The 23,222-nt window shown below is 42.8% G+C and overlaps 3 protein-coding genes across 5 annotated transcripts in view; 1 reads left to right on the top strand and 2 right to left on the bottom strand.

Annotated features, from left to right (window-relative positions):
• Nucleotides 1-577: 577 nt before the first annotated feature.
• On the bottom strand, nucleotides 578-4,735 carry ccdc90b (coiled-coil domain containing 90B). Its single transcript, XM_080482700.1, has 9 exons — nucleotides 4,521-4,735; nucleotides 3,638-3,757; nucleotides 2,878-2,981; nucleotides 2,648-2,749; nucleotides 2,185-2,226; nucleotides 2,036-2,107; nucleotides 1,757-1,810; nucleotides 1,422-1,536; nucleotides 578-1,343 (listed from the first exon to the last, which is right to left on the bottom strand). Exons 1-9 carry the CDS (start codon nucleotides 4,570-4,572, stop codon nucleotides 1,288-1,290), a joined length of 717 nt encoding a protein of 238 aa, XP_080338826.1. The 5' UTR covers nucleotides 4,573-4,735; the 3' UTR covers nucleotides 578-1,287.
• A 742-nt stretch (nucleotides 4,736-5,477) lies between these two features.
• On the top strand, nucleotides 5,478-12,710 carry alg8 (ALG8 alpha-1,3-glucosyltransferase). Of its 3 annotated transcripts, XM_080483324.1 has the most exons (14): nucleotides 5,487-5,586; nucleotides 6,130-6,191; nucleotides 6,297-6,562; nucleotides 7,306-7,499; nucleotides 7,819-7,928; nucleotides 8,054-8,121; nucleotides 8,199-8,325; nucleotides 8,569-8,672; nucleotides 8,746-8,866; nucleotides 8,941-9,080; nucleotides 9,173-9,312; nucleotides 10,344-10,441; nucleotides 10,524-10,596; nucleotides 11,441-12,691. In XM_080483324.1, the coding sequence occupies exons 4-14, from the start codon at nucleotides 7,396-7,398 to the stop codon at nucleotides 11,664-11,666; spliced, it is 1,311 nt and encodes a 436-aa protein (XP_080339450.1). In that variant the 5' UTR covers nucleotides 5,487-5,586; nucleotides 6,130-6,191; nucleotides 6,297-6,562; nucleotides 7,306-7,395; the 3' UTR covers nucleotides 11,667-12,691. The 3 variants fall into 3 exon arrangements, with proteins under 3 accessions (XP_080339449.1, XP_080339450.1, XP_080339451.1); XM_080483323.1 differs by lacking the exon at nucleotides 6,130-6,191 and having other exon boundaries at nucleotides 5,478-5,586; nucleotides 6,484-6,562; nucleotides 11,441-12,710; XM_080483325.1 differs by having other exon boundaries at nucleotides 5,501-5,586; nucleotides 6,130-6,562.
• A 730-nt stretch (nucleotides 12,711-13,440) lies between these two features.
• LOC308121810 (stromal interaction molecule 1-like) overlaps nucleotides 13,441-23,222 on the bottom strand; it is a 39,659-nt gene continuing 29,877 nt past the window's right edge. Inside the window, exons 14-17 of the mRNA XM_080483330.1 lie at nucleotides 22,334-22,544; nucleotides 20,437-20,586; nucleotides 17,097-17,184; nucleotides 13,441-16,186 (exon numbers count right to left, since the gene is read on the bottom strand). Coding sequence (XP_080339456.1) covers nucleotides 16,062-16,186; nucleotides 17,097-17,184; nucleotides 20,437-20,586; nucleotides 22,334-22,544 — 574 coding nt within the window. The 3' untranslated portion in view covers nucleotides 13,441-16,061. The remainder of the gene's footprint in view (nucleotides 16,187-17,096; nucleotides 17,185-20,436; nucleotides 20,587-22,333; nucleotides 22,545-23,222) is intronic.

Consider the following 23,222-nt stretch of genomic DNA (forward strand, 5'->3'; position numbering starts at 1 on the left):
CAGCTTTTAGTTCCTACTTACTCACCTGTGGAACAAACTTAAGACTGCTGACACACTCACTTCTTTTAGATCTGGACTTAAAACATTATTTGCGCAGGCTTTTCAATAAACAATAGATTTGACTTACTTTATTAAATTGATTTTAATAAAGCTCTTATCTGCTCTGCTTTTTAAATCCCCTGCACTGAACACAACCACTAACTGACTATGGCGCGAGAGTTTATTCCAAATTTAAATATTCACGGGTTTCATGTGTTTGATACACGGGTTTTGCACTTTGTACCAAACAAAAGAAATGAAATTCCAGTATTAATTACGGGGTTTTATCTTCCTTGTACCCCTATGAAGGAATGGGAGCAGAGACTTTGACTGGAGACCCAGAGAGGTTAAAGGTCATAGCACAGGAGTTGATAGTCCTCTGGGTAGATTTGTGCCAATAGTAATGCTTCATTATTTGTTTTAATGTGTTTCTTTTATTATTATATTTCATATGTCTTTGTAAAGCTTTTCTGCTTTTCTTTCTTTGTGGTTTTGTTTCATTACCTTTGCCAACGAAAACTGGGCGAGTTATGTTCTTGGCTGCGTGTATTTATTGGTTTGTATGTAGGTATTTTACCAACCTTTGGCTTAAACTACTCACCAGAATTGCATGAAATTTACAGGAATGATTTGTCATCATCCAAGTACCAGTCGATTAGAGTTTAGGACGTTGACGGCTAACAATTTATAAATAAATAAATCCCAAAAGAACAGTGAAAAAATTTCCCCAACAAAACGGATGAGAGGCACCTAATGGAGGTCAAAGGAGATCAGCGTCTGTTGCCATGGAGACGCTCCCTGCTCAGTGTTTCACACAGTGATGTAGCTACCTGACCTACCTAGTTAGCATCCATATGAGCTAACGGCTATCATACTCGCAATGCTAACTCGGTTTCGTTAAAAAAAAAAAGTGGCGTTGGCGAAGGTCTGCGCTCTACCGAGTGACGTTCTGGCTTCTAGTTCGTCTTTGTGGTATTTTGGTGAGTAATTCTCTGAAGCTTTGAGTTTTGTATCTTCATTTCATTTGTTTTCTCTTTGGGGTTAAATCGCCGTAGTTTTTCGTGGTCTGTGTTTTCATTATTTTGATTCTTTAAAATTACCGAGGCACTTTTTTGGTCAAAAAAAACATAAAAAGGAATCAAAGGCTGATTTAAAATAAAAAAAAGTTTATTAAAAAATAAGGCTTGAAAACGGCTAAAAACTAGGCAGTCCTTGGAAAAAGGTGTTCCTGGTACGGGAGTGCGGCGTTCACCTCCACAGGCGGTACACTCCCAGAGCGATGGCGAGGCAGGAGAAGACGGTGGCTGAGGAGGGACACGGACATGTCAAAGTGTTTACCTCGGACTGCGGGGGCTCGATGCGTCTTTGTGGTTGTTTGTTACCTGCCAGGTATCGGACCGTCTCCAGTTTGAGTGACTCCAGCAGAGTCTTCAGCGACGCCACCTGCAGGTCGATCTTCCTGTTGATCTCCATGTTGTCGTTCTTCAGGTCGGCTTTCTGGAGGAAGAACCGGGTCATGAAGCCGCCGTCAAATTCCAAACAGCCAATCAGCCGGGGTTTTATCAGACCGACGACCTGCCCGCTCCTCCCCAGTGGAGAGAGTCCGTTCAGGCTTTAATCCGTCACGAGGACCTTTCTAATTGTGTGAGCCTCCAGAATTTGTTCACAGATCCAAACTGAGCTAAAGTCTAAAAAGTTCTTTTTTCTTTTTTTTTACCTTGTGGTGGAAGTCTGACGTCGCCTCCATCAGCTTCTTCTCCTGGTCAGTGAACTGAGAGAAAAACACAAAATCAGCTTCAGAAACCAGCAAGACGTGACCGTTTGTACTTTTTTTTTCTGCACTCCTTGGTGCTGCACTGTGCAAAGATTTAAAAACAGAAGAAGAAAAAGGACCAAACCAGAAAGTACAGCAGCAACATATGTAGGAATGTGTGCGAGCGTGTGACTCTGAGAGGACGGGCGTGGTGCCGAGGTGGGGTTGTGGGCGGAGCCTCACCATGTCAGACATCTTGCTCCTCTCCAAGTTGATGTCCAGTTTGGCTTCTGCTCGGACTTTCTGGCTCTCCTCCTGAAAGAGGAACAGGCGAGGGTGAAGTTGGTGGCGCCGCCCGCCGAGGCCGCGACTCCGGCCGAGTTCAGACTCACCTTCAGTCTGTTCTGCAGCTGCTCCAGCTCGCGCTTCAGCTTCTGCAGGAGCAAAACAAGATGGCGACACTAATATTTTATTTATTTATTTTATTTTATTTATTTAGCCAGAACCACATTGAGATTAATAATCTCTTTTTCAAGTGTGTCCTGGGGAGCTGGGGGGGCTGAGGGTCTTGCTCGGGAACCCCCAGTGCATGTTTTTGGGACTGTGGGGGAAACCGGAGTACTCGGAGGAAACTCACAGGCACACGGGAGAATATGCAAACTCCCAATAAGAGACGCTTACGTCTTTACAGAAAACACCAAAAAGTTTTTAACTCCAGCTGCAAGACAGACGTAACCATGATCGTTTGTAATTTTTGTGTCTGTTTGTGGTGGTTTTGTGTCTGTTTGTAGTTTTTGTGTCTGTTCTTGGTCGTGTTGTCAGTGGTGGGTCGAGTGGAAGAGGCGTCTGGAGCACCGTGTTCTCAGATCGCAGGTTTGCGAACTCGCTCTTCTCCAGGATCACCATGTCCTTCCTGATGGCGTCCAGGTGAGCCATGATCTGCTGCAGAACGATCTCCTGCAGGACGACCACACAGGAAAGCTCAAGTGAACGTTAGCGTTCACCTAAATGTAAACTGTTTTTCCAGCATGTTCACGTCAATCTTTTTCTTTTCAGCGGCCCGAGTTGGCGTCGCAGGCTCTTACCTGGTGAGCTTTGGTCACCATGTCTTTATAGACGATGTCCATGTTGGCCGTGGTCAGAGTGACCAGAGCCGAGACGATCAGCTCCGCCTGCTGCTTCTCCAAACCTGAACCACAACCAACAAATCCAGCTTCACACTCACAATCTGGAAGTGAGCGTAGAGTTACAGAGTGGCAAAGCTCTTCTTTAAAGTCCAAACTCTTCACTTTGTGCTTATTACTGTTTGTGGCTTTATCAGCTTGTTTGGTTGCCAAGGTGACAGATGAGGTGTGTGTGTGTGTGTGTGTGTGTGTGTGTGTGTGTGTGTGTGTGTGTGTGGCTCCTGACTACAGTCATTTTCAGACCACCCGGGTTTTTAAAAACCCCCACATATTTCCCCCTCTACGTTTTTTAAAAAAAATCTTCATTTACAGGGACCCGCATATATAAACCTGGTTCAGAGCTGCTATGAGCAGCCAATCCTGTAGGGGGCAGTGTAGCGAGAAGCATGAAGCCATGATAGCCAAAAAGAATTTTGGAAAAAAAACACAATGTCATGAATTGACACATAAATAACCGCCCCCCCCCCCCCCCCCCCCCTTAGATGCAAACAGAGACGCAGAGTTTATCCAGCTCTCCGCTGCGGCCAGAGTTTTCAGGAATCATCCTTTGTTGTGAATCGTAGCTGTGTTGATCTGTAAATGCGTGGCCCAAACACAGAGAAATATCACAGTTTTTCCCGAGATGCTGCAGTGAAGTTGAAGTCGAGGAGTTTCCTCTCACCGCTGCTCTGCAGCTCCGTCACCATGACATGGGAGTCAAACGTCAGCTTCCTCTGCTCCAGAGGCATCAGTTCAACCTTCCTCAGGTCAAAGGTCGACCGCGCCACGCCCACATGGAAACCTGACACACACACTAACCTTATTTGTGTGTTTACACTTTTACAAGTGAACAATGGTGGAAAAATCAAAGGTCAAACAAATGACAAAAGATTGTAAAGAGAAACAAAACCAATCCAGACAAGAAACAACTCCTAAAAGATATAAAAGTACAAAAACACACAAAACTTCAAAAGATACAAAATGACTACAGCATTCAAAACAACAAGACACAGCAACTACCAAGACATTCAAAATAACTACAAAATGTACAAAACAATTACTAACAGACACAGAACAAATCCAGAGAGGCACAACACGATCACAAAAACACACATAACAACTACTAAAACATACAAAAGTACTACAAAGACACAAAAACAAGTAGATAAATGCACAAAACAACTCCAAAAAAAATACAAAATGAGAAAACAAGGAGACAAAAGACAACTACAAAACAACATAAAACTATAAAAAGAAACAAAACAACATTAAAAAACTACAACAACGAGACACCAAGACATTCAAAATGAAGAAAGAACATTAGAAAAAGATGTAAACAAATACAAAAAGACGCTAAAAACAAATCAGAGACACGAGATGACGACATAAACACACAAAACAGCTGCAGAAACATCCAAGTCAAGGACAAAGAGACATAAAACTACAAGAAAGTTACCAAACAACAACAAAGACACTCCGGGGATGTAAACGTTTCTAGTAAAAGTATTCTCGTTACTCTGGTTCACTCCGTCCCGTCATGCTTTGCGGGCGGTGCCGGGTCTCACCTCTCCAGGTTCCGACCCTCCGCGGGTCACAGCGTCGCAGCAGAGCGTTCATCCCCGGCCAGAGGTGACCCCGAGTCCCGCTGAGGCCGTGGAGATGACCCCTGTCCTCTCCCACACACACTCAGAGACACTACAGCTGCTTGCAGTAACAGATCTCTCTCTCTCTCTCTCTCTCTCTCTCTCTCACACACACACAGTCATTCCGGATACACCCTGGCAGAAACCATGCTGCGTTCACGTACTGCAGGAATCCAAATATTCTCTAATTGTTACTACTTCATAATAAATAATTAATATATCACAATACATAAGGAGTATAATTGTTATTCATAATTGGTGTGACTGGGATATAGATATAACCGCAGGAATGCATTAATAGCAAAAATAAGCGTAGAAGTTAAGAGTTTTTTTTTAAACAACACCTAACAGAAAAATACAAATCCAACAATAATAAATAAAAAATACATGAAAAACGGTGATACCAAAAGAAGTGAATACTAAATGAAGAAATTATTGAATAAATGAGCTTAGTAAATATAGCAGATGGATTTAAAGTAATAGAATAAACAAAACAAAAACATTAGTATGCAAAGTGTAAGAATAGAAAAATGACGGAGACAGAAAACCACTACATAAGCAACTACAGAAACACACAAAATGACTACAAAGACACAACACAACTACAAAAAGACACAAAACAACTTCAGAGTGAAACACACATGATATTGATTTTACGAGGTAACAGCAACGCATCTCAACGTTACGTCACAAACCGCGCCTTCTGTACTTTCCTTGGTGTAAAAATTAAACAAATAAAAAATAAAATACGCATATAATAAATATACAGTGTTTTATGTTTTAATTATTTCTGTTAAAAAACACATTAAAAAAATAGGTAAAGTGTGAAAAGACGGATCGGTGGAGGGATTGTCCTCCTCGTGTTGTTAATAAAGTTTTGTCCGGGTTGAAGGCTGCCGGCTGTCATGGCGGCGGGTGACGCGCTCAGCTGGTTCCCAGCGGTAGCTGTCGGAGTTTCTCTGCTAAAATGTCTTTTCATCAACGCGTAGTGAGTGCGGACGCTTTTCTCTTGACTCCTTCAGTTAGTCGACGCTACTTCGGCACGAAGCTTTTTACTCATTGAATGTGACAAATGTAAAAGTTTGGCTGCAGCTGTTAGCATTCGGCTAACATCCTGTTGGATGAGAGAGGACTGGTGTTTATGTTTGTCTTAATTCCCCCTTAGTAAAGGTTGTTGCCCACAGAGTTCCTAAAAACTCCCGTTTTATTTTGGACTCCAGGAAAGTTTATCTTGGTTTGTATTCATAAATAACAGCCTTATAAACGCGTGGACTGATGCAATAAATCAGTGGTGGTGAAACAACTATTTTCACAATATTGTCAAGCCAAACACAGTCCATCAACTGAGGGGATTTATCTCCGACAGGACAAGCACAAGTCTGTAAAAGGTAGTCAGATAATGAATATGCTAAAAAGCAGGTGGAATATGAACTCCAGGTTAAAAAAAAAAAAGAAAGCACAGTCACCGACTATGTGGACTCAAAAATCCAGAGGAACGTCATCCATATTCTTTATGCTTCATCCTGTTCAGTGTGGCATGGCGCTGGAGCCCATCCTGGCTAACTGGGGACGGGCAGGATACAGTCTGGACAGGTCACCAGTCCAACACAGGACAAACGTAGAGAGATAGACAACCATTCACATTCACTCCTCGGGTAAATTTAGATAAAAAAATGAACCTCACATGCATGTTTTTAGACCCTGGGAGGAAACCGGAGTACCTGGAGGAAACCCATGCACACACGGGGAGAACATGCAAACGCCACACAGAAAGGCCTGATCGGGATTTGAACCCATAACCTTCGACTTGAGTAACAGATTGAGGAAATTAAGGAGCAGCTCTGGTGTGACTTGTTTTCTGATGGCTGTGTTTGTGTGTCTGCAGTCGGTCGACAGACTTCGAGGTGCACAGGAACTGGTTGGCGATCACACACAGCCTGCCCGTGTCCCGCTGGTACTACGAGGTGAGCCTGTCACATTGGCAGCCGGGTCTCCGAGACGCTGCAGTGAAGCTGACACACAAACACACTTCACCGCAGTTGTTTGACGTCCTACGCAGCTGTTCTGCAGACAGCAGGAGGAGAACAGAAGGAGCTACTGCAGGAAACCTGGAACACAACCATTGAAAGATCAAGATCGAAGTTGGGATTTCAAGAAAAATTGAACTTAATCTAGGCCCAGTATCCATACATGGCAACATTATCAAGTAAAAACCAAAGCTTTCGATGCGTTCTGAGGCTCCGTTTACACAACTGTCCTCAGAGTCACTGAAGACGCAACTTTTTATAAATGCTCCAACTTCGTCTTCACATAAATGGAAATCGTTTTCATACTGTTTCTGTGTAAAGGCAAAACTTTTTTGAAACAGAAACGATGCGTATTCACTTGAAAAGCTGTTGTGTTAACGTGGCCTGTGTGAAATCTAAAATGTGTTCCCGCTTCATAACTGTGGAACATCTGCAAACCTCTTTTCTTCTCGTTATTTTCAGAACTATAACTCTCACTGAAAAACTATCACATGTGGGACCTGCAGGTGGCGCCACCACAGCACTGTGACTTACAGTGGAAAGTTGTTATATGAAAACATTGTGTGTTTAGTGATGTATGTCAGCAGGAGAGGACAGCAGCAGCGTCATTAATATTAGACATTAGAGTGTAGCTGTCATCATCATGAGCCTGAAGCTCCGTTTTCCCCATGTCGCTGCAGAACACGTCGGAATGGACACTGGACTACCCGCCGCTGTTCGCCTGGTTCGAGTTGGGCCTGTCCCAGGTGGCGCAGCACTTCGACAGCGACATGCTGCTGGTGCACAACCTGAACTACGCCAGCCCGCCCACCGTGCTGTTCCAGAGGCTGTCGGTCATCTTCACCGACGGAGTCTTTATCTACGCTGTCAGAGAGTGAGTCTGCCGGCTGATTAATGGAACACACGAACACACGGCATGGACACAAAGCAGAGAGAATAACAGCCACGAAGACGCAAAATAAACAGAAAAACGGCACCAAAGACTCATCAAAGCTGAAAAACAGCCACAAAATGGACATAAAATTGTCCTCAAAGATGCAAAGCAGACAGATAAAACAGCTCAATCATTATCAGGTTCCCTCCTGATCGTCTCTCCGTCCTGATCGTCTCTCTGTCCTGATCGTCTCTCCGTCCTGATCGTCTCTCCGTCCTGATCGTCTCTCCCTCCTGATCGTCTCTCCGTCCTGATGCAGGTGCTGCCGGTGTGTTCGGGAGCAGAAAGGCGGTCGGGACATTTTGAGCCGGCCGTCCTTCGTCCTGTCCGTGCTGCTGCTGTGGAACTTCGGCCTCCTCATCGTCGACCGTATCTTTCTGATGGGTTTTAATCGGTTCTAGTCTTTATTGTCATATTTTCTGTATCTTTAATTGTTTGTGTGTCTGGTTGTTTAGTTTACTTCTTTGTGTTGTTTCCTTCACGTCGTCTCTCAGACATTCATTTCCAGTATAACGGCTTCCTCTTCGGGTTCCTGATGCTGTCAGTGGCCAAACACTTACAGGTATGACCCTCACACTCTCCAGGTATCTCGCCGCCGCCCCCTGGCTGCAGGAGCGTAACTCTCTCTGTGGGAATCAGTCCCAGCACCTGCAGGGGGCGCTGCTGTTCGCCGTCCTGCTCAACCTGAAGCACATCTACCTCTATGTGGCTCCAGCGTACGGTGTTTACCTGCTGAGGAGTTACTGCTTCACCCAAGACAACAAGGGTAACACACACACACACACACACACACACACACACACACACACACACACACACACACACACACACACACACACACACACACACACACACACACACACACACGAGTCAGAACCGTCTGTATATGTGTGCAACTAACCGTGTGTGTGTGTGTGTGTGTGTGTGTGTGTGTGTGTGTGTGTGTGTGTGTGTGTGTGTGTGTGTGTGTGTGTGTGTGTGTGTGTGTGTGTGTGTGTGTGTTGTGCAGACGGCTCGGTGCGGTGGAGGAGTTTTAGCCTGCTGCGTCTGCTGGCTCTGGGCGGTCTGGTGTTGTCGGTGTGTGCGGTGTCGTTGGGGCCCTTCGTCCTGATGGTGAGAGTGTGTGTGATAGTGTGTGTGTGCACGTCTCTTCGCTCTGCGTCACTCCCGTCTCCGTATGTTTCAGGGGCAGCTCCCTCAGCTCCTCACCCGCCTCTTCCCCTTTAAGAGGGGCCTCTGCCACGCCTACTGGGCGCCCAACGTCTGGGCCCTCTACAACGTGCTGGACAAAGGCCTGGCCACGCTGGGTGAGGCCCCGCCCACACACGGATGGCCCATTGTCACGTAGTGGCGGCGGCGGTCTGACTGTCTCTGTTCGCAGGCATCCGTCTGAAGCTGCTGCCGGAGGCGGGGCTTCCTCGCGCCTCCATGACGGGCGGGTTGGTTCAGGAGTTCCAGCACTCGGTGCTTCCCTCCGTCTCCCCCTCCGTCACGTTGCTCTGCACTCTGCTCTCCATCCTGGTAACGCACTCTGATGTAAACCGGCCGGTCGTCATGGAAACGGTGTGTCGTGGCTCTTCTCGTTTCATCCTCTTCTTCCTCTCTGGCTGCAGCCGGCGCTGGCGTCCATCTGGCGGCGTCCTTGCGGCGCCCGCGGGTTCCTGCGCTGCCTGCTGATCTGCGCTCTGGGCTCCTTCCTGTTCGGCTGGCACGTCCACGAGAAGGCCATCCTGCTCGCCATCCTGCCGCTCAGGTCAGTGATTCCCACCCAGGGTTAGAATTCATGGTTAGAAAGTTCATGGAGACTCATGAAGCCCTCTTGATTTTCAGGGGTGAAATAATGTGTCATCTGTTAACTATAGATGAGTCAGCATTTATGACACAAAACTACCAAATCTCAGCATTACATTCGTGTTACAAGTGTGTTATTTATTCAAAAATATTTAAAAAGAAATTGCCATGGTGCACGGTGGAGCAGTGGGTAGCGCTCTTGGCTCACAGGGAGAAGGCCGAGGAACTCGTCGTTACAGAATATAACAAAGAAACTGTATTTCACATGTAGTTTGTTATGAGGCTCCTTCAACTGGTGGTTTGTGATTGTACAGTGTGGTGGCGAGTCACCGAAGTTTTAAATGGTATTTAGGTCACGCAAGAACAAGGTTGGGAAGCAGTGATCGAATCTACCAAAACCAAGATTCTCTGAGCTAACTGGACCAGGGGAATATCTGGAATTGCTAAAAATGGATAAAACTGCTAAAATCACACAAAAAGAAATAAATTATACAAGAAAATTGTCAAACTAAAATTATTAAAATTGTAAGTATAGCTTCTTTTGGAGGAAAGAAAAGGAAAAAGTGAAAGACGGGAAAGGAACAAATGAGGAAAAAAGAAATAAAGGTGGTAGTTCAGCTAAAACTCTAACCGTGCAGAGTGGCGATAAATAGCTAAAGAGGCTAAAATAGCCCAGATGCATAAAATGGCGAGAACAGGAGAATCCATGAAAAACAAAAATCAGAAACGTCCACAAAAGCTTAAAAAGTAATGAAATAAGTCCAAACTGTTCCAGTGGTACTGCATGAAAACAAATTCAGTTTTTAGAAATGTATGTTTTTCGTCTTTTTTTCTCCACCGCTCTGAACCCGTCTCTCTCGCGCTCTCTCTCGCGCTCTCTCGCGCTCTCTCGCGCTCTCTCTCTCTCTCTCTCTCTCTCTCTCTCTCTCTCTCTCTCTCTCTCTCTCTGTCTCTCTGTCTCTCTGTCTCTCTCTCTGGTGTTCCTGCTCGCAGCTTCCTGGCGGTGGAGAGCAGAGAGGATGCTGGGATCTTCCTGGTCCTGACCACCACCGGACACTACTCGCTGTTCCCGCTGCTCTTCACTCCCGCAGGTAAACCAGCCACCGTGCAGCAGGTGAGACGAGGCCCCGCCCACTCCATTCAGCCATGACGTGTCCTGTCTCCCTCCTGCAGAGCTGCTCATCAAAGTGTCCCTCATGCTGATGTTCACCGTCTTCTCCTTCTCGGCGCTCAGGAAGCTCCACAGGTGAGCGGCCTCTCTGTTCGCACTCCGAGTATCAGAAGTACTTTGCTTGAAGATGTTACTGTTGATTTAATCTCTATTAACGAAAGCAATGAACTCCATTCTCTTCTAAGGAGAGAGTCTCTAAAGACCCATTCATACTCCATAAGAACAAGAAGTCCAGAAAAGCTCTGAACTCTATAATTTACATTTGAGCAAATTTATCCACCATCAACCAAAGTTGACAATGTGCTCTTGTGGCGCCACCTGGAGGTCAAACATTTCCAATTTATTACAAATGTCTTTCTTACAAAGTACTTGGAGGTTGTTTTTAGCATAAAGTCTGATAGAGTGATGCTTCATTCATTCTTGAAGTTTAATCTGGAATCAGAGACGATGAAACAGCGAAAAACAATTTGATCCACCAGGAAAAAAAACAACCATCGTCGTCCAAACTTCTTTTTTTTCCCCCTCAATACTTTTGTGGCGCTGAACCAGACGACTGCAGTCGTGGAGCGGCACGTGAAATGGTTTAAAACGGGTGTCAGACACGTTTCAGTTGAGAGGCCACATACACCCCAAACTCATCTTGAATGGGTGAAATAGAACCATAATAGCCTTTAATTTTTAACGTTGTAGTTTTTCCTTGTGGTGCAGAGGATATCAGAGGATTAAATGGTTCAAATGATCCAAAAATGATGGAATAAAATATCAATAGTTGTTCAGTTTCATAAAGTCAACATGAGCTACAGTTTTGGTTAATCCAGAAAAACAAGTTATTATGCTACTTTAATTAAGTTTTTGAAGTTTAGACGCGTTAGCAACTTTTCATAATGCTTCAAAGTAATCGGATTACTTCTCATGGCAGTGGCCAGGGTCCCCTGCTCCGCCCCCTGGAGGTCGCGTACCTGTTGGGCCTGGTCGCCGTGGCGATAGCCTGTGAAGCGGTCTTCCCGCTGTCACCGTGGGGACAGAGCCTGCCCTTCCTCCCCCTGCTGGTGACGTCGGTGTACTGCGCGGCGGGCGTCTGCTACTCTTTCCTACGCCTGTACGGCAGCCTGCTGCAGTCAGAGGACAAGCCCAAGCGACAGTGAGGTCAAAGGTCAGACGCCCACACGTGGAATCCCACCCGTCACAAACAAGGAAACGTCTTTTCATCCATGTCAGATGCAAACGAGTCAAAGATGCTGGAAAACACAACCAGTGCATTAGAGTCACAGGTCCTAGTCAGACGTTTCCTTCATGGTATTAAACTGAGCACTCTGATGGGATTAAATGTTTCTACTGTGAATCAAACAGGAAATATCTTCGACTCTGACCTCATTTAATTCTAAACCATAATTTCCATCTCACGTCGGATTAAAGGAGATAAAGATGATAAGAGGAGACCGAGTGAAACTGCAGATTGATATAAAAAAAAACAAAGAACACAAACTGTGTGGGAGGTCCTGAGAGCCACGTCTGCAAATTGTGTGAGTTGGAATATTATATATTCCATATATTCAGTCCAAAGCCTGAACGGATGTTTTACACTGGGAACACTGGGAAGAAGCTCGCAGCTCCAGAATTACAAACATGGCGTTTTCCCCTCTTCAGAACAATTTTTTCTTCTTTTTCTTTTGGAAATGTTTTATATTAACCAGTCAGACGAGTGGCGGACTCCTGATGGACGACAACTGTCAGATCTAACATTCTCATGAGTTTCTGGATGAGAATAGTAAAAAAAACAAGTGTGACAGAGAGGTTATTTGAACCTAATAAGCTCCGCCTCCTCTGACCTGATGCGTTCTGGGAAAGACTCGGTCCTGCAGCTCAGATCAAACGCTGGTGTGACACTTCCTGTGTGACACTTTCTGTGTGACACTTCTTGTGTGACACTTCCTGTGTGACACTTCCTGTGTGACACTTCCTGTGTGAAACGTCTCTCCCAATCTGTGTTTGTTTCAAATGTTTCTGAATCATTTCAGGGTCAAATTGAATCTTCGAGGACCAAAGCATGTTTGTTTTTCTGCACTTGTAAATAAAAACAGATCCGTCCCCTTTAGTGTCTGTTATGTGCTTATTATGACTCACAGCAGGTGAGTTGATGTGGAATTCTAAATAAAAGACTTTAAAGGGTTATAAAGGACCCAGAGTTGATCCCTGGGGAATTCCAAACCTTGATTCTTTGAATCTTACCTGCAAATCTGCTCAATATCTTGAGTTCATTGAATTGTGTGAAAATGTAGTTAAAAAGAACAGGCTTCTATGTATTTTTGTAAAGTAGTAGTATAAAATTGGTAGTTTACAGCAAATAACTATTATGCTTTAATTACTATGTAATATGTCCATCTGTCATCCATTTTCTTTCCAGTTCATCAAATTCAGGTTCGCGGGGCGCTGAAGCCGATCCCAGCCTACTTTGGGCGAGGGCAGGGTCCACGCTAGACGGGTCGCCAGCACAAAGTTTAAAAAAAAAAAAAAAAAAAAAGTTTGCATTTTAACTTATTTTCATGTTTTTTAATAAAGTTATAAATGCCTTTTTTTTTTTTTTTTTTTTCAAATTGGAGACGAATTGTTCTGCAACAGACAGACTGGCACAATTACGTTTTTGTGAATATTTCTAATTCTGTCTTCCTTGCAGACAATAAATGTGAAATGAAAAGTATTGAGGACCTCGTGTTGAGCCCTGGGGAACTCCAAACTTGCAGTTTTACCTGAAAAACACAGTTTATCTGCAGAATATTTAGGAATTATTTGGTTGTCTTGGCCATTATGGTCAACAATAAGTCAGCCCATATTAAGTTTGGAGTTCCTCAGGGATCAATTCCAGGTTCTCTCTACATTTTTGTTTTTTAACCTTTAAAGGTGAATAGATGGAGACACTTTGATTAAAACTTTATTGATAAGGCAACACAAAACATGAGTAATTAAATTGTTTTACTGGACATGTTTTCTCTGACTATCACACCTGCAGATCAGATCTGACTGTACGACTACAAATTTGGAGCTTTAAGGGCAGAACGGCCTCGACTCTAACCAGCTTTGGTATCGACGATCACTCTACGCTGCGAGACACTCGTCCTCTGTCATCCTGCTCGTTTCACACGTCATCGTATAAAAGTAAAAAGTTCTGAAACACTCCAACCACTCAGCAGATTCCTTCTAAATGAGACCATTCACACAAAGCTAACAATGATCAAAACATAAAACACATGTGGGTGGAAATATCACTGCTGCGTATCACTGCCATCACTTAAGAATTTAACTGCTGCTTTTTCGGCATTCGCCTTCATCACAACTGAATTTTTTATAAAATTTCCATTCAAGACATTTTGGTTCTATACGGATAAATGAGAAGCAGCATTTAGTGCAACACTAGAGCCAGGCTAGCAGGTTTTGACCTGCTTTCTGGTAAGTGACGACGGTACGAGACATTAGCAGCTGATCCTAGCCTAAGTTAGCATCACAGTACGCTAAGCTAAGGTTTGTGGTAAGATAAGTTAGCAGGTTCTGATTGTTTATATTCCAAGCCAACAGTTTTTTGAGTTAAAAAAGTTTTCTTGTGCTACGTGATGTGAGCGATTCGTATTGTTTGAGTTTAATGGTGAAACTCTGTTGTCGCGCTGAGCTGAGTCGGAAGTTTCCATTGTCTCATCGGAGTTTTGCGCGGCCAGTTTAGCAGTTTACCATGTTCATGTTAAGTTATATTTGTGGTTTCGTCTTGTTTCCACATTGTATGCAAAGCTAAATTAGCAGCTGTGATACCTATGCTAAATTAAGTCAGCAGTTTTCTTTCATTTATCAGTTGTGCATATTTTCTATACTATGAAATTTTGAAGAGAAAAAAAAAGGTGCTCTATCAGTCCATTGATGTGCTCGCAATAGTTCTGAAGTATTTATCCCATAATTATGAGTCTCAAAACATGGGAAGCCTGCTTTTTTTACTAACTTTTCAACCTTTGGTTGAACCGGTTTTGAAATGATGCACTAGATTCAAGTCGGTCTGATTCAGTTTGATGAACTTCAGTCTGGTCTGGTTCGCTGTTGACCTGTTGAAATTAGTTTGATGTGTTTTTGTGAGACGTGATCTTCTTTGAACCGGTTTAATCTCGTTTTACTCTTCTAATCTGGTTTAAACTGGTTAAACGTCATTGAACTGGCCAGTTGTGTTTTGAAGTGGTTCCATTCTGATGTACTTGACCAATGTAGTTGTGTGTTTTTGTTATAGTGTGGAATGATTCCATCTACAATTGGTTTGGTACGATTTACTAAGCTTTGATCTTAATTGAACTGGTTTGACCTGGTTAAAACTGGTTTAAAACAATGATGCCATGTTGAATGCTGAGCTGGTTTGATAGTTTAGGATTATTTAATAAGGTTTAATGTAGTTCCATCTGGCTGAACTGTTGAACTCTGGTATTATTGTGCCAAACTGGTTTGACGTAGTTTCAGTGGTTTAATCTGGTTTGGTTTGGTTGAACTGGGTCGACCCGGTTGGAACTGCTCGGTCTGATCTGGTTAGATGTGATCCAGTAAAGTTTAGACACACAGACAAAGCTGAAGTTGATGGCTGTATGTCACCGGTAGATTTTTCCATATCATCACAAACATTGTGGAACCCACATTCTCTGTTCACAGTGACGGCTTGTTCAGAGGCGTTCACTTCAAAAGCAACAATTGAGAATGTTAAATAAGGTCTATCACATATTTCTGCTTTACTTCCAATGCTGGAATGTGCATCTTTTGTTCCTTTATCTTATTTTTTTTCCTGGCTCACCTTCTTTTTCTTTGCTTCTTCGAAGAAATGGAAAGACGTTCTGAGTGAATTCAGATTGAACCTCAAAGGTGCAGTATGTACAATCTCAAGTCAAAAACAACTTTGAAACCATCATCATGCTGCAATACCACTTTGTACCAGCAGGTGATGCAGTGGGTCGCTCTCCCTCTCTTGCATTCAGTCCAAGAACAGAAGGAGCCTCAAAATACCGACACCAAAAATGTACCTACATTGACTCACTGCTGCCAGCTGGAGGCGGTTTTACTTCGATACTACACGCTGTTCCTCAAAGTATCAACGTATTTCAGGGTTTGAATTTGTTTTCATGGAAAATATGTAGTTCATCCGTAGAAAACCCAATTTACTCTACAGTTGGCAAACCTGGTCGGAGAAACTACAAGATGTTTAATATGGTGTTCCAACACGTTTTGAGACTCAGTTCTGGACTTTTCTCCCAGAAATTGCGCTCCACTCTGTTGTGCAAACTCAAATCTCGAATCTTGTCGGATCTGCGGCGTGTTCGGAGTTCCTTTGCAGCCTGAAAGCCGAAGAACAGGAAGGGGCGGGGCAACTGAGCTCAGAGGCTGGACAGACAATTAGAGTTTGTCTCAACATGTGTTGCTTCCTGAGATGGGGGCTAGAAAATCGGTCGATGTTCTTGTTGTGTGGGTCGGGAGAGGGGAGGGGACGGTCCGGTCAGTCTTTGAGGTACTGGTCGCTCTGCCGGCTGTCATCCCGCCCGGCCCGCCACGATGATCTCTAGGACAGGTGTCAGGTCCATCAAGTTTTTCAGCATATCCATGATGTCTTCATGGTCTTTGGCGCCCTCTATGAACTCCTCCAGGGTCAGCTCGCCTGTGGGGTCAGAGGTCAAAGCTTTACATCCATTAATACGGGCTCAACTGCACCTACTCCATCTCGACTGTGGGTGTATTGTGCCCTCTAGTGGCCAAACTATTGATCACAGTGACAATGTGGGGCAACAGGAAGAGCTGGACTTCACCGCTGTTCAACTTTTTAAAAGTAATTTGATAAACTGACCGACAGATTTGTGTTCTTTTTTTAGAAAAACAGTTTTTACAGTTCATTTTATGTATTGTGAGTCTCATGCGAAACCAGGAATTTCATACATGTGCTTCAAAACAGCTCACTGACCCAACCGAAGGGTGAATAATCAGGTAGTTACCAAAAATATGGTTTTTTTCATAGAAATGGAAAAGTTTAATGTTAGAAGCAATGTAAAAGCAAGAAAGATGAAACTTTTCTTGAGCAAGTGAGTAAACTCAGTTTTTTTTTAAACATTACATAACTTGAATTAATTCAGTTATTTTAACCAAATAAAGCTGAAAAAACATGTCCCTGAAAGTTACCATGCAAATGGAAATAACGTACAGTTTTTTTATTTAAAAAAAAAAGTGTGATCCCTCTGAGACTGAAAGGCAATTTTTTTTTTTTAACAACTTATAGAATTGTAGTTTTTCTTAATATATGTTTCGCCTTAGCTTTTAACAAAAAATAACATTTTGTGTCAAGAAAAATAAATGAATAGATGAATAAAAAAATTTAATTTAAGAATTTCTGAAACGTTTTTACATGGAAATATCTGTGCAATCAAAAATAAACGTAGTTACCACATTGTCCATAAAATACTGTACGTGCAGTAACAATGTTAAATGTAATCAACATGAATATCTGGATCCAAACTAGGATGTTTATGAAATACACAGACTGAACGTGAAACTTGGATGTTGTTGCTCTTCTTTACCTTCTCCTTTCACGTCGATTCTCTCGAAAATGAGCGACACGATGTCTTCAGGGTCGGTTTCCCTGTTCCGCGTGATATCCTGGATGGCCTAAAGGGGGAGAAAGTAATACATGAGATGTATTGTGTGATTTTACTTAATTTTGTTCAAGTCTCTCATGCAAAGTGTGCACACTAAAACTACGCAACATCATGTTTGGCCACCTGCTGTGATAAAGGATACACGGTGTTCCACAGGGAGCTATTCTGGGACCGTTTGTGCTCCTTCACACCAATGATAAGAGTTGTTTTAAAGTAATACAAGTGACAACGTAAGAGATTCACATGTAATATTCTGACATTAGTCAGGGGTTTTACACTCATAACAGTCCATCGCTTATTGAAACAGGAAACAGTTTTTTTTTTTTAGAACAAAGCAGTTAGAAAGATGAAGAAATCCAGAAATATTTTTGCTTTCTTCAGGTGATTAATGAAGATTCACTCATAATTAGTGTTCCACACAGAGCGATTCAGGGACCACAGTAGTTTTTACTTGAATTAATGCTTTAGGTTGATTCAAACACACTTTTTAGTGCTTGCTCAAGTGGAATACTTTTTTCTTTCTGTTGAATTACAGCTATATTTCTTTTTTTTTTTTTTTGCACTATAAAATTTCTGAACCTAAGACTCACAATTAATCAGCTGAGGCAGAATAGACATTACATTTTCTTTTAAAGGCTTTTTGCATTTACGTTGGTAACTACTGAAAAAAAAAATGCGTAAAAAAAATAGTTTACATGTTTTTTCTGCTTTAGATAAAGGTAACATTTAGAGTGGTGTTCCACAGGGAGTTAATCTAGGAACACTGTTCTAGATTACAACAATGGTTATAGTTGGTACAAACTATTATTGTCACTATTGATGAAATGGATTGTTTTACGTCAGACCTCAATGTTAAAAGAAGTGTTAAACTCATAGCAGTTCATCAATATACAAACCAATTTTTAAACTGAATGACTCTTTTCGATCTTAGGCAGCTATTTACTGAATCATTTTGTGCAATAAAAGTCTTAACTTGTGTGAACGATTAAACAGTTATTCAGCTTCAAATACTGTTGTTTTGATAAGTGGTGTTCCACAGGGAGTTGTTCTGGGAACATTGTAGTTCTTATTAACAGCAATGATTAGAGTTGCTATAATTCTTCTTGTGCACTGGATGGCGTTTGTGTTTTGGACAAACACAAACGGTATACCAGCCAGCCTAATACTGGGCTGGTGAGCTGTTGCCTCGGTAGGTGGGTCTGACGCGCTAGGCGGCTATTGTTTACCTTTTTGCTTTGTGTCCATCAATTGAGTCCAACGATCCGGTAAGATACAAAAAATCTCTTTATTTTTGTGCAAGTTATATGACCTCAAAGTTCAATTCAACAGAGCACAAAACACAAGCATAGTCCGATAAACTCCGCCAGAGCGTCAGACCCACCTACCGAGGCAACAGCTCACCAGCCCAGTATTAGGCTGGCTGGTATATTGTCAAAAACCTGTGTGCCCTTCCGGGGTCAACACCTGTCTCCTCCTTCATTGCCCCAGTCTATATGCGCATGACGTCAGTGACACACCCACACAGGTCAAACATTTGTACACAATCCAATATATCACATTTGGCTCCTACAAACGGTATTCCTTTTTTTTGTTTTTAAAGTTCAAAATCTTAACATCACATTTTCTACACTTAAATAGGTAACGTGTTTTAAAAAAAAAAATGACGTTGAATACAGTTGATTTGATATACGGCGTTCCACATGGAGTTATACTGGGACCACTGTCGTTTTCATTTAAACTACAATACTAAGGTTCATTTGTTATTTGAAAAAACATGATTCTGATGATCCTAAATTACCTTAAAATTAATCTGTTTGTGTCGAGAAAGGTTGATAAATGAAATATATATTTTATTGACCGACAGTTGAGCTGTAACCTCACAAACCTAAAAAAAAAAAAAAAACCCTGAGCTCATTAAACAATTAGTTCTCCAATAATCTAAATTGTAATTGTGATTAATTCTGAATTTAGAAAATTTAAGCTGAAAATGTGACAATCTGCAGACAATATTTTGTATGTTTGCATGTAAATAATCTGGTTTTAGAGGTATTTTAACTTAATAAAAAGTAAGCTAATAAAAGGAAACGCCCATCTTGCTCGCTCTATTTAGGTTTTAGTGTTGGAGTTATCATGTCTTGTAAATTTAGCATTTTATGAAGTTACGTGAGCTTTTCGTCTTTACTTTTATGACCAATAAAACCAGTGAAATATTTCATAATCTGTTTTTGAATGTCCAGAATTTTCACAATATTCAAGTTCCAATGATAATTAATAAACAAGCTCATTTCTTTCACCCCCCCCCCCCCCCCCCTTAACGTGCGCCGCCCGGTTCGGGAGGCCGGCTTCACTTTGGTCCGACCTCTGTGCAGACAGGCCGCAGACCTGCTGTCCCACTTCCAGCAGCTTCCGCTGGACTCGCACAGCCAGTTCGTTCAGCAGATTAACAGTCATCTCATTTCAGAGCTAATCCGGCCTAAATCACCTCCTTAACTTTTCCTTTAAAGTCCCCAACTCCACCTGCAGTCCCACTCTTTTCATCACCAGCAGCATCAAGAACCTCCGCACTCATTTATCTGGACTAGTTGGTAATTTCTGTCAAATTAATTGATATTTAAATGAGTGATTTGTTACATTTCATTGGTTTTTTAAAAATCAAATATAATTGAGCTTTCAGATCAGAATATTGATAATTATCAAAATAATTAGCGAGAAAATTAATAATTTGGCATTTTTATATGTAGCATGTGAATTATTTTGCCATATTTAACTTATATTGTCTATTTCTCTGTAAAAAAAAGTTGAATTTAGTTTATTAGTCATTTAGATTTTTTACCCTGCTTTAACATATTTCTTTAAATATTTTAAACCAAAGCAGATTTTCTTTCTTCTTTTAGTGCTTACGTTTTCTTTTCTTTTTTGTCAAATGTGTTCAAAAAAGATTAATATGATAAACAATAATGATGACCACTTTGTCTTTATGAGAAAGTGAATTGATGAATTAAAATAAAAGTTTAGACGGAGATGAATGCGACATCAGAGCTGCTGTCTCTCTCTCTGTCCCGCTCGCAGAACCTTCTGCCGGCTTTGGTCCTCGCTCACGTCGTCATTGAACCGCCGCACTGTTACCGTTAGACCAAACTCCTGTTTACCAGTGAAGGAGAAGCGCCTCAATGTAAAGACACCCCTTCTAAATCTGAATCTGCTCAGTCGCTTCCTGTCAGCGACGCTCTGACCTCCCAGCCCGTCGGAGTGTTTCTCCTACCGAGAAGATGGTCTCCAGCTCGTCCTTGTCGATCTTCCCGTTGCCGTCCTGGTCGAAGAGTTTAAAGTACCACTTGAGTTTCTGGTTGATTTCCCCCTTCAGCAGCAGGCTGATGGCGGCGATGTACTCCACAAAGTCGATGTATCCGTCCTGCAGACCCCCAAAAAGAATATTAATACTCCAGGAGCCCATTGGGGGTTTTTATCCTCAGCTTCAACAACGTCAAACAGCAGCAAAAAAACTGTAATAAATCACATTTTATTCATATAATAAAATACAAAATAACTTCAGGTTGTTCATTAGATATAATTAAATGACAAAATATTTTCTTTTTTGAATGAACTAAGATTTGAAAAGTAAAGTGGAAAAAAAAAATATTGAAACATTTAAAAAAAAAAACTATGAAAAGAACATTTAGGAATATAAAGTATTTCATCAATGTACAAATCTATTCAACTGAAAATTAAATTGAAAACTAAAGGATCTGTAGGTTATATTTCCGAAAGATGCAACTAAATATGACAATAAATAAACATTGTTTTTAAATTATGATTCAAAATAAAATGCTCCATCAATTTATTAATTACAATGAGTAATCTGCCCTGTGGTATTCAGATTTCACTAAATAGTTTTTCACGTATTCTATTTCCACAATTTATTCTGCAGCAACGAACAAACCTGTGAAGGGAAAAGATTGAAATGAATAAAGCTTTGATGTCCTCGGCACTCAGCTCCATCAACAAACACTTCCAATCCACTTAGCGCGCACGCACACACACACACACACACACACACACACACACAACACACACACACACACACACACACACACACACACACACACACACGCACGCGCACACACACACACACACACACACACACACACACACACACACACACACACACACACACACACACACACACACAGGTAGGATAACAGATCTGCACGCAAACCCTCTAAGTCAATTAGAGTGAGAGTTCCAGGGAATCCCGGTTCAGACGCACGGGAGGTGAGAGAAAGTATCTCTGACAACTGGTGAACTCACTTCTCAAAACCATCGTCTGGAGACAGTTCTTTAAACCATCGCCCTTCCAACGTTCTAAAAACCATCGTCTGAAGCCATGGCCTGAAAGTCAGTGTGTAGAAACTTCTGAAAACCATCGTCTGGAAATACCACTGTAAACCAGGGTTTCTAATCACTTCTGAAAACCATTGTCTGTCAACACTTGGGAAAACCATCTTCTGAAAATCAGTGTGTGAACTCATCTCAAAACGTTCGTCGTCGGTGAAAACATCTGACAACCAGTGTCTGAAAGCTATTGTCTGTGAATGCTTCTACAAAACCACTGCCTGTGGACACTTTTGAAAACCATCTTCAACAAACGCTTCTGAAGACCACCATTGTCTGTGCACACCGGTTCACACACTGGTGCACATTGGTGAACTTGCTCCCGTCCCAACTTTTCTGGCACCTGAGCCTCTGAACTTCCTCCGAGTGACACAGGAAGTTCTCTGGTTGTTTCAAGATGTTGGTTGAACGATGACTCAGCGGTCGGGTCTCCTTCCACGCGGCATCTAATTGGCTCATCCTCATGATGCCTCACCGCCCCCAACCAATCGGCTCGCCACCAGCCCAAGAAAGCAATTACTCTATCTGAACCAAGTTATCAGGATAAAAACAGAGATTACTGCAATTAGCTGCCTGGTACTCAGAGTACATTGTGTAATGCTACTGCAAGAGTACTGTGTGCTTTTATACCGTGAAACTAAAAGCACTGTACTACTGTAATACTGCGTTTACTCGCTGTGTTTGATCATCAGTGTGTTTGAGTTTTTGCGTGTTCTGAGTCTGTGATGTGAGTGTGTGTGTGTGTGTGTGTGTGTGTGTGTACCCACTCCGTCCATGTCGAACGTGAAGAAGACCTGGTCCACGTAGCTGCTGGCGTTCTCGTTCATGCCCTTCAGGTTGAGGATGGCTTTGAGCTCGAACAGCGTGATGAGTCCCGACGGAGACTCCTTCATGAACATGTTGTACCAGTGGTGCATGTCCTCGGCCAGGATGTCGTCCAGGCTGGAGCCGTGGTTCCCCATGGCCGGGGAGTGAGTCCTGCTCCTTGGACCCTCGTCAGGACCGGGACCCAGAGGAGGCGGCGCAGTCCGAGTCCGGCAGCGGCGTCGGCAGCAGGAGGCTCGAGTCGGCCCACATCCAGCCCGCTCCCAGCACGCAGCAGGACTCGCTAACCCTCTTAGGTCTCGCAGGAAGAATCAAGAAAGCAACTAAAATAACCTCCTAATGAGATCAGGCGGCGCTGCCAGAGGCCGAGCCGGGAGGAGGAGCCGCGGCCCGGGAACCTGAGGCTGGACGCCTGGCCCTGGACCCAGGGTGCTTACATAACCCCGTGACCTGGGTGTTCTGGTCCAGACAGACAGACACACACACACACACACACACACACACACACACACACACACACACACACTCTTAGAAAAAGTTACAACAGAGAAACACAAAACAACCAAAATTTGGTTTCAGTCGGCAGTAAAAAAAATTAAATAATAATTTCCCTTGTAGCGCCACCTTCAGGCGTTAACATGTCGACTTTGACCATTAATGAAAACCAACGTTACAATGTCGCCTCATCCAACCTCTCCTTCTGTAACTTAGCAGGCGTCAGCGCATAGTCGACGCGCCAACCACCTGTGGATGTGGGCTGGTGGTGAAATTTGTGACGTGTTACCATGGTTACAGCTCAGATTACAAACTGAAAGATTGTTTCGAGAAGTT

Source organism: Lipophrys pholis (assembly GCF_963383615.2).
Source record: "Lipophrys pholis genome assembly, chromosome: 16".
Classification (NCBI taxonomy): Eukaryota; Metazoa; Chordata; class Actinopteri; order Blenniiformes; family Blenniidae; genus Lipophrys; species Lipophrys pholis.